Consider the following 15,069-nt stretch of genomic DNA (forward strand, 5'->3'; position numbering starts at 1 on the left):
CCTATTCTATTAATTCTGGTTATTAAATAGTTTTGTTCAATAACTAGTTTTAATAACTTGTTACCGCCCATGTCACGTGCCATTTATTTGGGAGCGGTTTTTAATTGGAGGTGAGCCAATTTTTATTTTATTTATTTAATTTTATTTATTTTTCTACACTCGTTCCAGGCCATTAATGTAGTGCAAAGAAACACACCAAGTATCAGTCTCTTGGTAAATTTATAGCCTTTGAAAGATGAGCCAAAATGCCATTATATCATTTTTGAAATATAATTATTTACCATTGATTTTGAATAATTGTAACAGTTTAAGTGATTGGGATGCAGTAACATGCATACCACATCAAAGAATGATACTTTCTATTGATAATGAAATATTGCATGCTATTAGTATTATTTATTACACTGTTATGTACTGATGTGCATATTTTCGGTATATCCATTGCATTGATTAAGTACTATCATGCCCCTGTGTAAGTAATGAGATGTATACTGCATCTACTTATACACCTGGCTATATCACATTTAAAGAAATACTTTTGGGTATAGCATCCTCTTTGTTGCACTAATTTCAGTAATTTCTAATACACACATTATTACATGTAAATTTCACGCGAGAGTAATTATTTTTTATTCATTTTTGCTACCTTACTCCATGTGTACATCTCTCTGTAGTAATGGCTACTATAATATCCCACACTACACCTCATCATCCTCGTATAACTATTGTTGAAGCAAAGGACGCCATTCCCTCCTCTTCCTCACCCTCCTCATCTCTAACTTCAGAAACTTTATCACAGAGTTCCCTCCCAAGATCTCCTTTAAAGAGCAGTCCGATAAAAGATCCCATTCCTCCTTTTACTCGGTCTCGTGTCCTTAAACACGTTAGTCTTCCTCGCTCAAAGTTAAGAGAAATCACTCCACATTCGCCTTCTCTCTCTCTTCAACAAGGGCCTCAACCTCCTCCTCGTGTTAATCCAGAACCAGTACAAGGTATTATTATGCAGTGTCTTATCAAATTATTATATCTATTATAATATTTATGTATATTGTGAATGTACATAATTTATATTGTGTATCAGCAGCATCACTCAACTGATTTAACTTGTACAAGTATGAGAAACCGACCTTTTACTATAATTTTATTCGCAGAGTATAGCATTATTACATCAGAGGAGCCATGAGGTTGTCAATCTATCTAAATGTGGCATGCATCCAAATGACTCTGTTTATGCTTAAATCATCTCTATATCATTACGTGTACATGTACATGGGAAAATAGTTTTTGATGTTATACAGTACATGTACATGTATGGGACATCCTGGCTTATGATTGTATATCTTAATTGGTTGGTGTAGTATCTCCATTTATATCATTTCCCCATTATTAATTCTATTATGGTACACGTACATGGCTGCAAGGAGGGGTGGGGGGTAATATCTTATCCAGGGGTCTGGGACTTACTAATGTCAAGGAGACAAAAGGCTCTGAGAATTTGTCAACTATGTGGAAAGTTTGAGCAAATTCTGGCTACACAAATTCCAAATTGTTGATCTCAAAGTTCCAAGAAATAGGAAATAGGATTGATGACTATGAAAGACTAAGATAATGGTTTGTACTGTCTTTATGTGGTTTGTTAGATCCACGTATTATATCAGTAATTTCACATCCTGTATTTACTGGTAGACCCAATCTACCATGAGAGCTTGTGGTTTAGTTAGAGCCTATTATCTGCACACGTGTACTTGTGGTATCCTACAAAATTTGTGCGTTTCCTTGTCTATAAAGTGTATTATCTTTCTGGATGTGTGTGTTTAACCACAACCATAAATCATAAATCATAAACCATAAGGCATAAATCTAAGTGTTTTGACAACGTCTAATTTCAGCTTTTGTGTCAATTATTTGCAAGACCAATAGACAATTAAGCAATAAATTAACCAGTAATTGCTCGGTTTTTGATTTAACTGTTTTGGCATTACATGTATGTGAAATGCAAGCAAACAAATATGCTCTTATGTACTAGATCCACTTATAGTGTTTAGTACTGTTTACTTTGATTATTTGTAAAGTACAGTAGCAAAAGTTAATTCTTAATGATGCATATATGCACAATATTAGTTATTAGTCCATGGATAGTATATGCAAGTTATACATGTACATGTATGTATTGTACAGGATATATTTTACATGCATACATTGCAATAAGGACATTATTGTACTTAAACCTTTTAAGTTCTTTCCCTCCTCTCTCTCTCTTTCTTCTTGATGCTATTTTACTTTCACGAAAGGCAAACAGTTTAAAAGCTTTTTACTTTAAAACATGTGGTGCTTTCTGAAAGCAGGAGTCTGCAGGTGAATGTAATGGCTTTTAGTTTACTTTGCCTTAATGTTTTGTTATTCCTCTTAATCTGCATTTGGGAAAAGTTAATTAATTATAGTTTAATGAATGTATTGTTGTGTTTCAATAGCAAAGAAGGCTTGTCCCAATCTGCTTGGTCTGTACTAAGTTTATTTTTGATTTATTATCAATCCTTGACTTTTTTCTTATATTTAAGTACATGTAGATGTAGTTTGATTCAATACAGGAGATATGCATGTAAGAACCACTGACTATTATTAGTGTATGTGTGTGTATATATATACACTAGCTCTATAATGAAATTAACATCTGCCTAATGTCATTTAATGTCATTTCTATGCTGATATCACTCATTGTACTTGCATACTTATATTTATGGCTGTTTGTGTTATAATTATTCTGAGAAAGCAACAGTCGCGTCATCCGGTTTGATTCTGTGCATCATTATGATATAAGTAATTAAGACATTGTGAGGAGTTAGTGAGTTATGGAGAGCGTGTGACTATTTGGTTATATGTGCTGTGTAGTCATGCGTATATTGTGCCATTGTAGCATCCTGTAGCCGGTAATTATTTCATGATATTAATTGGATTAGTATTCAATGGTCTTATAGTGGGCAGCATTCCGTCTCTGTTACGTGTATCTTTGAATGGTCTCTCTCTCTCTCGTTTGTAACTGATTAATATTTAAATTATTATTATCATATAGCTGCATGGTTTATTCTGCATGGATTTTTATTTTTATTTTGTGTTGAATTATTGTTCATTTTTCAGTCAAAATGATTCCTCTAAGTTTTATTAGTATCAATAAAAAACTTTAAAATTTTGTAAACCACGAAAATTATAAAAATTCCAATAAATATTCTTAAAACGAAAATTTGAGGTCATGAAATAAACCAGCTATACAGAATACAATATAAGTTATTCTTTATTAGAACCATGCACTTGTATTTTCTGTTACTTATTTGATGAATGAACACAGCTGTAGAATGGATCATTTTTAAATTAAATGTTTCTAAATGCAGTATTGTATTATGGCTCATTAATAAATGCATTAGAATTTTTCAAAGAGAGTTTCAAATGATGTAGGCCTGGTGACATAATCTACACATGTCAGTTTCATGCTTTGTTGGGGTCTCTGTCCTGGGCTTCATCCTGTTAACCTAACCTCCTTATATCCTCTTTTATTATCATAATATCTCATTCTCTCTGTATTGTACTGCCTGATATAATCGTGACATAATATTTATGACTATGTATCTTCGTGTCTCCTTCCCATATGATCTAGGTATATCTGTCATGATTTGATAGTTTGTACAGTAATTACACGTAGAAAGGTGATTCAGTCCCTATTATTCTTTAGCATGATGTAATCCAGTGTATATTTATAACATCCTTTATGTCTATCATGTGAATAGAAAATCTTTGATGATTATCAATGATGATACATGTGGGCATGTACATGTATGTATCATGAATAGTATATAATTATCATCTCATTGAGGCTCTCTGACTTCATTGTCTGCCGCTATTGTCAGCTGTCTGCTTGAGTGACGATCGTTATCTGCTACATTAGCATAAGAGCAATTCTCTACGGCATTTTTTGAAAAAGTCCAATTTTGATCGGGATCAGCTCAAACCTTCTACACATCATAAGAACATGTGTTGTATGGTATTATGTATCAGGAAAAATTATAAAAATGGAGAATTCTCTCTTTTTAATTTTGGCAAAATTTGGCCTGAGACCATGTACTATACAGGGACTTTTAGTACAATTTTTGAGCAAATCCAATTAGTTCTACACAACATAAGAATATGTATTATGTATCAGGAAAAATTATAAAAATAGAGAATTCCCTCCTTTTTAATTTTGACCCGAGACCATGTACTATAGCACAGGGACTTTTAGTACAATTTTTGAGCAAATCCAACAAGTTCTACACAACATGAGAATAAATGTGTATGTACATTATACATAATGTTTATGGTAATAATTATAATGCAAGTCAAAGCATTCCATTAATTATGAACACTGACTCCCGATCAGGAAAAACACATTAGCCTGTCTGCATTTCGATGGCTTTGAATGCTTAGTGATAATTTTAAGGCTTTTGTCTTTGTAGTATAAATTTATTGCATTGCTATGTGTAGCAGTAATGTAGTAATGGGGCCTGCATACTCTGTATGGGTGTGTGTGTTTGTGTGTGTGGAGCCATACAGTCTGTCTTATGTCTACCTACTCCTTGGGAATAGGTGTGATTTCAGCATTTAGGTAATAACTGGAATATCTATATAATGCTATTTTGTAAGTGTGTATGTCATGGCCTAATGATGATGTGTGTGTGTATGTGCTTAGTGACCTGATGTCTCTCTAGTAAAATCAATTCAGGAATTGATTCTCATTCATACATGTACAGTACATGCTATTGGGTATGTGTTACTCTATCAGTCCCATTGATAGGAGGGCACTGTATGTTTTCTTTTTGCATTGAGTAACAAATTTTTGGATAACAGGAAAGAGAGAGAGGGAGAGAGAGAGAGGGAGAGGCTGGCTGTTACATGTACATTTCCTTTATAGGTAACCACATGTACTTATATACATGTACATGTAAATTTTATATTCTATTCTTGCTATGTTTACTTACAATTAATGATGACAAATTGCTAACGGTACAAACTCTATTGGCACATTCTTAAGAAACACATGAAGTCATTTCTGTAAGTTAATGCTTTCTTGTTGTACCATTTCCTTATGCCCCTGCCAATGACGTCTAGTTTGTATTTACTTGTACACAAACACATTGCTGAAACTTTTACCATATTCCGTTGAAACTAATTGCCTATTGTCTGGTATTACAATTAGCACTAATGACATCAGCATGTACATACACTTCTCTCTTTATTGAATTACATGAGCAAGCTTCTCTCCCTCTTCCTCTAATTGGAGTAGATGGCATTCCGTTGCCCAGCAACGCAATTTGTGGTTGCCAGGCGACTGTTTTCATTGCGTGTTTTGGTATGGTTTGTGTAGCCTCTGCTGATGTAATAGGATATAGGATTTCATGATAAAAGAGTTTAGTGGTAATTCGGATAAATGAATTGTTTTATAAGTTTTGTATTATTATGGTGAATGGAGGGTTAGTTTAGTGTGCCCATTCCTCTTCCACTTGTTCTTGTTCTATTGGATCTCTTGGTGTCTTATCTTTCCCTCTTCCTTGCATAACTTCTCTCCCTCTTTCTCCTCGATTCGCTTCTCATATTCCCTTCCTAATAATATACTTTTCATTGTTTGTGAAACTAAAGCCCTTTGCTTGATACGGTATAGTCATTCTCAGCAATCCAATATGTTATGCATGCAGTGCTTCCTGTACTTGGAGTCATTGCATGCATAGATCATTCTAAATTTCTTATTAATTGTTACAGTATTATCTATATGTATATATACATGCATGCATACACATTTAAGTGTAATGCTGAATTATCTACATGTGCATGTACATACCCCCACATTGTGTTTACTTGCTCTTGATTGTGTTTGTTTGTGTGTAGTGGCGTGTGTTCCTCCTGTACTTGTGTACTTTTCATTAATAATAATTCTTTTTCTAAAGGCCACACATGCAACTGCATGTCTAGGTAGGAGTTTGTGTGTGTTTTGGGCTGAATGATTGATTGTATTTGTCAGTTTATTATTTATTCCAGCTGGTGAACTCTCTTTTCTTTAGCTTTATCATACTTGTGTACTTTGTGTGAACTCCTCTTTGCCTTGTAGACACACAGAGACACTTGCTGTTTTGTTATTTTTACAAAGTGTATGCTACATGAGCTTATGTCAGATTTAATCTCATCTGATCTCTCTTTCCTTCTCTCTCTCTCTCTCTCTCTCTCTCTCTCTCTCTCTCCCTCCCCCCCCTCTCTCTCTTTCCCTCTTCTCTCTCTCTGTGAGTGACATGTGTGACAGTCTTTGTATAATCTTGTTTTAGTGTTCAAAAACTACGTGTCGATCCGGAGCCTAACAACATGTCTGTGCTTTGGAAAAATGACCAAACCATCTTGTTCGCTTCTTTGTTTTTAAGACACGCTAACATATTGAATATTGTGCCTATTATACAAGTGTACAGGCACAATGTATGTATATAGGCACATATATATATTCTACAAGTGTACATGTACATGTACATATAATAGTACATACATGTACATGTAGATAGAATCTACCAGACCATCTGGCAAAGACAGAATTAGTTATTGTAATATTGTTAGATGAATCATCTTCCACTGAACAATCATTAATTGATAAGTTGATGTACATATACATGTGTGTTATTTTAATATTGTAGTTTATACTCATTTGTACTTGACTATAGGCTATTGTTAATTTTTTAAAATTTAATTTGGCTTGGGCTGATCATTGTGCTCATGTGGATGGCAGAGCTTACATTTTATTTTACTCATACACTCATCTGTTGTGATAAAAGGGCAAACTGCCAACAAATTTACTTTCAAAATCTTACTCACTCATATTTTATCCTATTCTAACCGCCCAGTGTACTATTTACAAATGCATAGTACCATTTCTTTAACCTCTTCCATTTACTGTACACGCACATCATGTATTAATACTGCAAGCAATTGGGTTACACTGTAATGCATACATGTACATGTATACTGGATATACATATATTTTATTCTCTGAAGCAATTAGGTCAGCAAATGAGATAATTTTGATATCAGCATAGTACATGTATACATGTACATGTGCTACATGTACATGCATGTATAGCTGTGGTTAAGACAGTAGTGTATTTTATGCCCTACACTCTTTATTATTAAACTTAATACTTGTTTCCTTCATTGTCATTTCCTTTTCTTAATAGCAAGAAATCCTTTTGTGATGCTAATATAAACTTCATTATCCATAATAATAATAAATAAATAAATAATAATCAAATTTCACCTCATACTAATTGGATATTAGCAGGAAATACATGTACTTTATTTTAATTTTAAAATGTATATGCATTACGTGATCATTTTTTGTTTTTAGTTATTTGTGGAATTTCCTACCAATTAGTGATGTTTTTCATTTCCTTTTTATTAAATTTTCCCCTTTTTTTTATCAAATGAATATTTAGTTGCTGTGTTGTGTATCCACTCGTGTCTCTTATGTGCGAGTACATTTATTGCACACCCACTCCACCTTGTTTTTTTGTTGTTTTGCTATTTTTGTTTACCAGAAAAGTCATTTTTAAACTGTTGGTTCAAGCCATACTAGTCAGACCAGTTTCCTTCATCTGTTTCTTTATGATCTTATGTTCAAGTTGTAGATTATGTAGCTGTACTTCCTTCCTTTTGAAATTTGTTGCTACATATTACTATTATTTTTTATTATTATTCTTTATTATTATTTATTCTTTATTATTATTATTATTATTATTATTATTATTATTATTATTAACCTAATTGTTATTAGTCTGAGGTCCATCCATTGCTTGTCTAAAAATAAGCAAAAAAGTGACAGAAACAAATTATGCAATGATGTCATATGATGTCATCGCTCTCAAACCCTAATTAGGAACCACAAAGACAATGTCTCCTTGAATTGACGTAACTAAAATCCACCAGCAGCCAATGGCTGGACTGTGATGCATTGTGATGCTATGGGCCACCAGCAGCCAGTATGTCGTCCATACGTCTCTCTGTCTGTGATGTCATTATTTTCGTTGCTTCCTTTTGTCTGCCTGTATTTTAGTCCCTGTCTATACATACATGCGTGTCTATACATACATGCGTGTCTATACATACATGCGCGTGTTATACTTAATTTACTCATTCTTTGGTTTGGTTGGCTGTTTGTGTACTATTTGTCTAGACTTTCTCACCATGCCATACTGCATGTGTGTGTCTTCTTTATTCTCTGGGTTGTGGTGTGTGGGCGTAATGTTTACACAGGGGAAAGATTGTAAATACAGTGTTAGAATGTACTTGCATATGATTGACTGTACAGACTATGTGGTATTATATTATATTTATGCACCAGAGGATGAGTTTTAGGTGGTGCTCACCTCACTACTGAGAGAAAATACATACAATTACAATTACATGTACTTACTGTCAGTGTTATGAGACCACACAAACACACACACACACACAGTGTGTCCTTTATTGCCTCTCATTTTATACTTCACTTATTATTCGAGTTTTGACTCTCTTCCAATCCATCACAGTCCAGTACCGTATGCTTTAATAAGACTCAATCATAGACCAACACTCCTTGTCTCTGGTCACAGGATATACCCAGTATATTGGGAGTAGTACTATAGTGTATTGTTGTACTATTAGTAGTAGCTGTGGTTTGTTTGATTTTTGTGTTTTTTAAGTGTCTCAATATCAAATGATAGTATGTGTAACATTAAACCAGAGATTAGTACATGTACATGTATGCTGTGTATATACATTGTACATATACATTCATTGTAGTAGTAATAATATTACTTAAATGTATAACACATAGAGTGGTTGATGTACATGTATACATGTATTGTATGTGTGATGAGTTTGTACTCGTGAGAATATATTTTTAACTAACCCAAGGGCAACGGATGCCGAGGTATGCAGAAATGTTATTTTCTATCTCTCTGCTCCAGGTTTATTCACTATACATGTGAGTGATGTACATGTGTTGAACATGCAATTGACATTGTATACGTTGTGTTTGGTGCATGTTATCTGGCCCCAGTAGTTTGTTTTATCTGTTTTTATTGTAATGAACTGTCCTATAGCCTAAGAGTGTGTGTGTGTGTGTGTGTGTTTGTGTGTGTGTGTGTGCCAGCCTGCCTGCAAGCATATTCTTCACATTTGTAACGTATTTGTACACGTACATGCGCGTGCGATGTATTTGAATGTGTTTTCTAATCAAGGAGCCCACAATTCTATGTATTTGTTTATTGCACTGGATTCTCTCTCTATCCTCCTACCTTCATTGTTTTTAAATATACAAATTAGCCTGTTATTGACAACCGATTGCGAGGGTGAGACGCATGTCAAAGTTGTCTTGTTTTTAATTGTTTTTAAACGAGCGGCTGTAGGATATATCATGTAGCAATTGTGTTCTTCTTTGTCCAGTAATGAGTTTATGATTGATGGCTATATATAGAGAGAGCAAATTATGTTTTTCGATTTGTTTTTAACGAGTCGATCCTTTTCATTTTATCTAATTAAAGAGTAGGAGTGGAGCAACCATAATAATAAATAATTTTTTAATAATGATAATAACAGCAATAATAATACATGTGATCATATTGTTGATATAATAATAATAATAATAATAATAATAATAATATGTATTTGTGGTAATTAATACAGGTGCACAGTTTGGGGGCTTATAGCTACATGTACATGTACATATACATATACATGTACATACCCATGCATACATGTACATGTATATACAAGTATATGTACATGTACATGTATGCATGTACATTAATTCAGGTTTAGTGTACACTACTTTGTATGGCGGATTGTGTGTGGGTATTTCATGGGCTTAGTTTCAACCTCAGCCCTAATTGTTGGTATGTACATGTACATGTATTCCAGCCTCCCTTTCTGTCACTATTATGATTGTACCCTCCAGTGGGCAGACACACCTAAACCCCAACTCATGAAAACAGCATTATTATTATTAGGAACCATGTCACTCTCCTCATGTGTTGTGGATCATTGTATAGAATAACATTGAGCCAGGTGTGCTTGTTCGTCTACATGTAGGCAGTACTTCTGCATGTACCAATATCTGTACATGTACATGCTACTAGTTCTTTGTCATTTTATTTCTCTTCTTTTATGTCGATTCTAACTTTCGTTTTTTTTCTCAATTCTCCATTTGTTTACTCACAACTGTATATCTCTTGTATTATTATTATTATATTTTCAGTCATTCATGTACAAGTAAGTGTGTGTGTGTGTGTGAGAGAGAGAGACAGTGTCACATGTCAGTATCATGTCTTATCCTTTTATGTATCAGTGTGTGTATCAATGCCCTTTTATCTCACTCTCAGCATATTATATATCAGTTTTATAATTTTTAAAAAATTTGATACGACGGGTCATCAATAACATACGTATCATGTATTCAGTCCACCCCCAGATCAATGTTCATGTTCATGTTGTCCAAATCGACTCTTATTACATTTTCCTGTTACTTCTGTGCTCTATGTATGACTGTGTGTGTGTGTGCAAGTATGCATGAGAGTAATTTCAATCTTTGCTTGTGTACCGTCAACTGTCTTTGCTAATAAAAAAATCGTAATGCAAATTAATCTTATTCCCATAACTGGAATTGTGGTTGGTTGATATGTGTGTGTGTGTATATACATCATATTACTGTTTTGATTATGCTCGTATAAATCATTTTTAGCATCCAAGCAGAAACCGGTCCTTAAAACCTGTTTCGCCTCGTACTATATCACATGCCTGACTGGTCTGATCCACGGTGGTTTATTTTAGCCGATATTCTTTTATCATATCAGAAATGAAGCCGTATTCTTAAACTGAGTTTGCAGGTGGTTGTGGTGGTGACATAGGGTGTAACGAGTGAGAGTGGTGACTCCATTAAATTGCATGTATTACATGTTGTTTATATACATGATGTTAGGTCTTCCCTCCTAATGAAACCTTGTCATAATATTCCTAACACGCAAGCAGCTGTACACCTCCCTCTCCATCCCCTCCCTTATGTATATTGATTTTTTTAGACACTCGTTATCTCTAGTGTGATGACTAGCACTCCCTCTTTTAATCAGTGTTCCTTTATATCCTTAAAAAAATATTATTATATCAGACACTAGCTCTCTCTCTTTCTCTCTCAGTCTGTTAATAGTGATAGCTATCAGTTCTTAGGCTTATCTCTTTTTGTTGTTATCTTTTTTGTTTTCTGGGTGTAGCAGCTGGTTTGTTAGTGTAGAGCTATTGGTTTTGATAGCATTGAGACACTCCCTTAGCACACACTGTACCTTATAGGAATCTTAAAATTACATGTACATGTACATGTATGCCATTAACACAAAGATATGCATCCATATATGTGTATATATAAAAATAGTTTTATTTTAAAAATATTTTTTATAAACGAACGTGTCAGAGGAAATGTACATTAGAACATTCCAAGTCTACAATGGGGACAGGATATGAATTGGTATTAGCATTAGGATACAGCTGCATGCTTGCTTACACTGTAAATACTGTATATTTCTCATTTATTACATAATTCAAACCACTAATGAATGAAATTATATCCTGAATATGTCCACTTATCCTCAATAAGTCCGTGCACTTATTCTCAATAGTCATGTGCCATGTACAGTTGCAGTATGTCATCTGCTTTTCATTCATTTTGTTTCTTTGTTCCAATTCTTTTCCACCACATCCTTTGTGGTTTGAGCCACGCCTACTCTATTGTAAACCACTCCCACTATGATTTGTCACCTTTTCCTTTGTTGTGTCTATATCTCATTACCTCATTTACAAACCTTCAGGAGAGCTACAAAAGACTCCTACCATTCCATTGTACACATGTACTCTATGGCCCATTGTTGTTATTGCTATAGTTTGTGTTGATATCATATTCCTAATCTGAACACACAAAAGAAGATATTACATATTCAACAATGTACAAGTTGTATATAATCACTCTACAAGTACACATAGACACACACACACACAAAGCAATTTGTACCTTAAAATTTTTACCACACACAGTCAGACAGACACACACATGCTACACAATGTGCACACACACACACACACACACTCAATCATCATTAGTCTTTAAGTACATGTACATGTACATATATATACATCTACATGTGCATGTACATTTCCTTTATGTACATGAGTTTGTGTGCTGGCTCTAATGCTACATGCACCTATTTTGCCAATATTGTACTACAATAATGGAGCGTGTGTAAATTCCCTGCAATTGTCTCTCTCTTTGTCTGTCGTCTGCTCTTCTCCTTCTAATTAATTCCTATGTTTGTGTATTGACTGATTTTTGCGTCGTGGCAGCCGTCTTGGCAGCTAATCATGTCTTTGATTGTTTAATAGAATAAATAAGGACAGAGAGAGAGAGAGAGAGAGGTGTATGCTAATTTACATGATAACTTAATTAGAGCAAACTATGAAAGGGTAGTAACATGAGACAGAGAGTGTGTGTGTGTGTGTGTTAAGTTTGGAGACACTAAGGTGTCCTATCAGATTAGTGGTCTATTATGTAACTCTCATTCCTGGCAATTCATTATTTCATCAAGTGCTTGGCACTATGTATCAGTACTACCCTACTTCACATCACCTGTACTAGCTACACTGGATTGTGTCGCGTTATACGCTTGACCGGTGGTATTGTATTACATTGTACAACTTCTTCGTTTTAATGTAATTTTTTCCTTTGAAATCCAATCATGTCTGGCATGATAGACACTTACAAATTAGTTTTGACCAAACATGTACAAGTAATTAGGTAATTGTGTGTGCTTCCTTTTATTTTAAAAATTCAATATTAAAATACATACCATTTGGATTAGCTGTAACTTAGATTTTACTAAAATTGGTGGTTTCCGGTGGAAAAAACAGGTCCTACTTTTTCTAATGTATACAATGTACATGTACATGCAGCAAAGCCCGGAGAGTTTCAAGCAGACATTTTCCATTTGTTAGCATTTGGGAATGACCATCACAATTAATAATACACAGTAAAAATTAGTTCCAGGATATTGTAAACACACACTTTCATCAGTGCATTTTAACTCGTGATGTCAACTGTTTACGTGTTGTGTGTGTGTATGTGCCTAATAAATGATTATTGTGCTTATAGTATATGTTTTATTGTCTATCAAAAGCAAACAGGTCAGTGATTGTTCCAGTACATTGGCTTTGTTCATGCTCTTAACAGTCGCTGTTTCTCTTTCATTTCTTTTTGAAGTAGAGCCAAAATGTTGTGATAATTCCCCGCAATTATAATACGATTATTTATATTCACTTTTCGTTTACCTTTTGCCGTGTTGATTTTTATTGATCATTTGTTCTTTAATTTATGCACGTACGTGTACATGTACATGTATATGTACATTACATGTATGTGTATGTACGATTCTATATGTATGCAGTATGTACATGCATGTCCACTAATTCTTTATCTCTTTTTCTTTGCTAATTTCTTTTTACTTTCTTTCACAATAGCAGTTTTGTTTTCTTTTGTGACGCCTTCTTGTTTTGTGTGCATTACGGAGTAATAATATTTTTATTATCGTAGCTAATTTTAAATTGATTACATTGTTTGTTGTTCCCAAGTAATTTATGTCTTAAAGGGCAATTGTCTTATTGTGAAATGTTTTGACTAAGAAATCTTTAACTTTATGATACAATTAAGGAATGATCACATATACATGTACATGTAGTCAGGTACATGTGCATGTACATGTAGACTATAGACTATAGGACATTACCACATTAATAAAGGTATACTGATCTCACTTAATTTGTTTTGCTACAAACGCAAGTGCAAGGAAGTGTTTGGTGAAATCTGTTTAGCTATGCTGTTATTTGATTTGCATTCATGGGCCAGCAGGAGAAAACAATGTGAGAGCATTTGGAGACATCTGTTGGATATTGTGATATCTGCTCCTGATTGTTATTGTGTCTCTTTTCGGTCGATTGTCTGTTTTATTTCTAAAGCATAAGAGCAGGGTTTCCCACAAAGCATATGCTAAGTGAGCTAAACAGCATGTGCTTCATGGGCTGACATGTACTATGTGGCTTTTTGAGTAACTTCAAAAAATCATAAATAATCTAATTTCGATCGGAATCAGCTCAAACTTGCTACGCAACATAAGAACTTGTATATGCATCAGGAAAAATTATAAAAATAGAAATTTTTCTCCTAGTCATTTTTGGCAGAATTTGGCCAGCAACCAAAGGCTATAGCCTTTGGTTGTTAGCCCAATTTTTGAACAACTTTAAAAATTTATAAAAAATCCAAATTTGATCAGAATCTGCTCAAAGTTGACACATGAAATAAGAAGATAGATATGTATCAGAAAAAATTATAAAAACAGAGAATTCTATCTTTGTGATTTTTGTTAAAATACCCTGTACTACTACTGTATGTATAGTACAGGGTCTGTGGCCCAGTTTTTGAGTATCTTGACAATCCACTGAACGGAAGCACTCCTGTGGGAAAACTCTAAGAGAATATGTCCCTTGTGTTTCCTGATAAAAGAGAGAAGCGGAGAGATAAAGAGGGGGCGGGGGAGAATCCAGCAGACGAAAATATCATTAAAAGTCCACATTAACCCAATTAATTAGATAGTTGTGTGTATGTACACACACTGAGCTTTAAAGGATTCCTGTGACTCACTTACATGTAGAGTGAAACCAGTCAGATTAATTCCTTCCTTATAGAGTCTTATAGTGTTGCATTAGTCTAATTAGGCGCGCTAATGTCATTAATATTTCACATTAATTAGTTGTCCTTATTTAGTCCTGAAATGTATTTAATTCGGCAAAGGTACATTTCTCATAGCCTAAATGTCTGATTGGTAGTCACGTACATCTGTAGCGTACAGGTATGTGTGTGTGAGAAACAAATTTTAATAATAGCAATAATTACATGTACATGTACGTGTAAATGATTACTGCTGAGCATTGTTGTTTGTG

At 34.1% G+C, this 15,069-nt stretch overlaps 1 protein-coding gene across 1 annotated transcript in view; it reads left to right on the forward strand.

The window, feature by feature from the left end:
- Positions 1 to 70: 70 nt before the first annotated feature.
- Positions 71 to 15,069, forward strand: part of LOC109581143 (uncharacterized) — a 49,505-nt gene continuing 34,506 nt past the window's right edge. The window contains exons 1-3 of the mRNA XM_019994949.1: positions 71 to 110; positions 169 to 213; positions 675 to 992. Coding sequence (XP_019850508.1) covers positions 677 to 992 — 316 coding nt within the window. The 5' untranslated portion in view covers positions 71 to 110; positions 169 to 213; positions 675 to 676. The remainder of the gene's footprint in view (positions 111 to 168; positions 214 to 674; positions 993 to 15,069) is intronic.

The sequence above is a fragment of the Amphimedon queenslandica genome, unplaced genomic scaffold (assembly GCF_000090795.2).
Source record: "Amphimedon queenslandica unplaced genomic scaffold, v1.1 AMPQUscaffold_13457, whole genome shotgun sequence".
Taxonomy (NCBI): Eukaryota; Metazoa; Porifera; class Demospongiae; order Haplosclerida; family Niphatidae; genus Amphimedon; species Amphimedon queenslandica.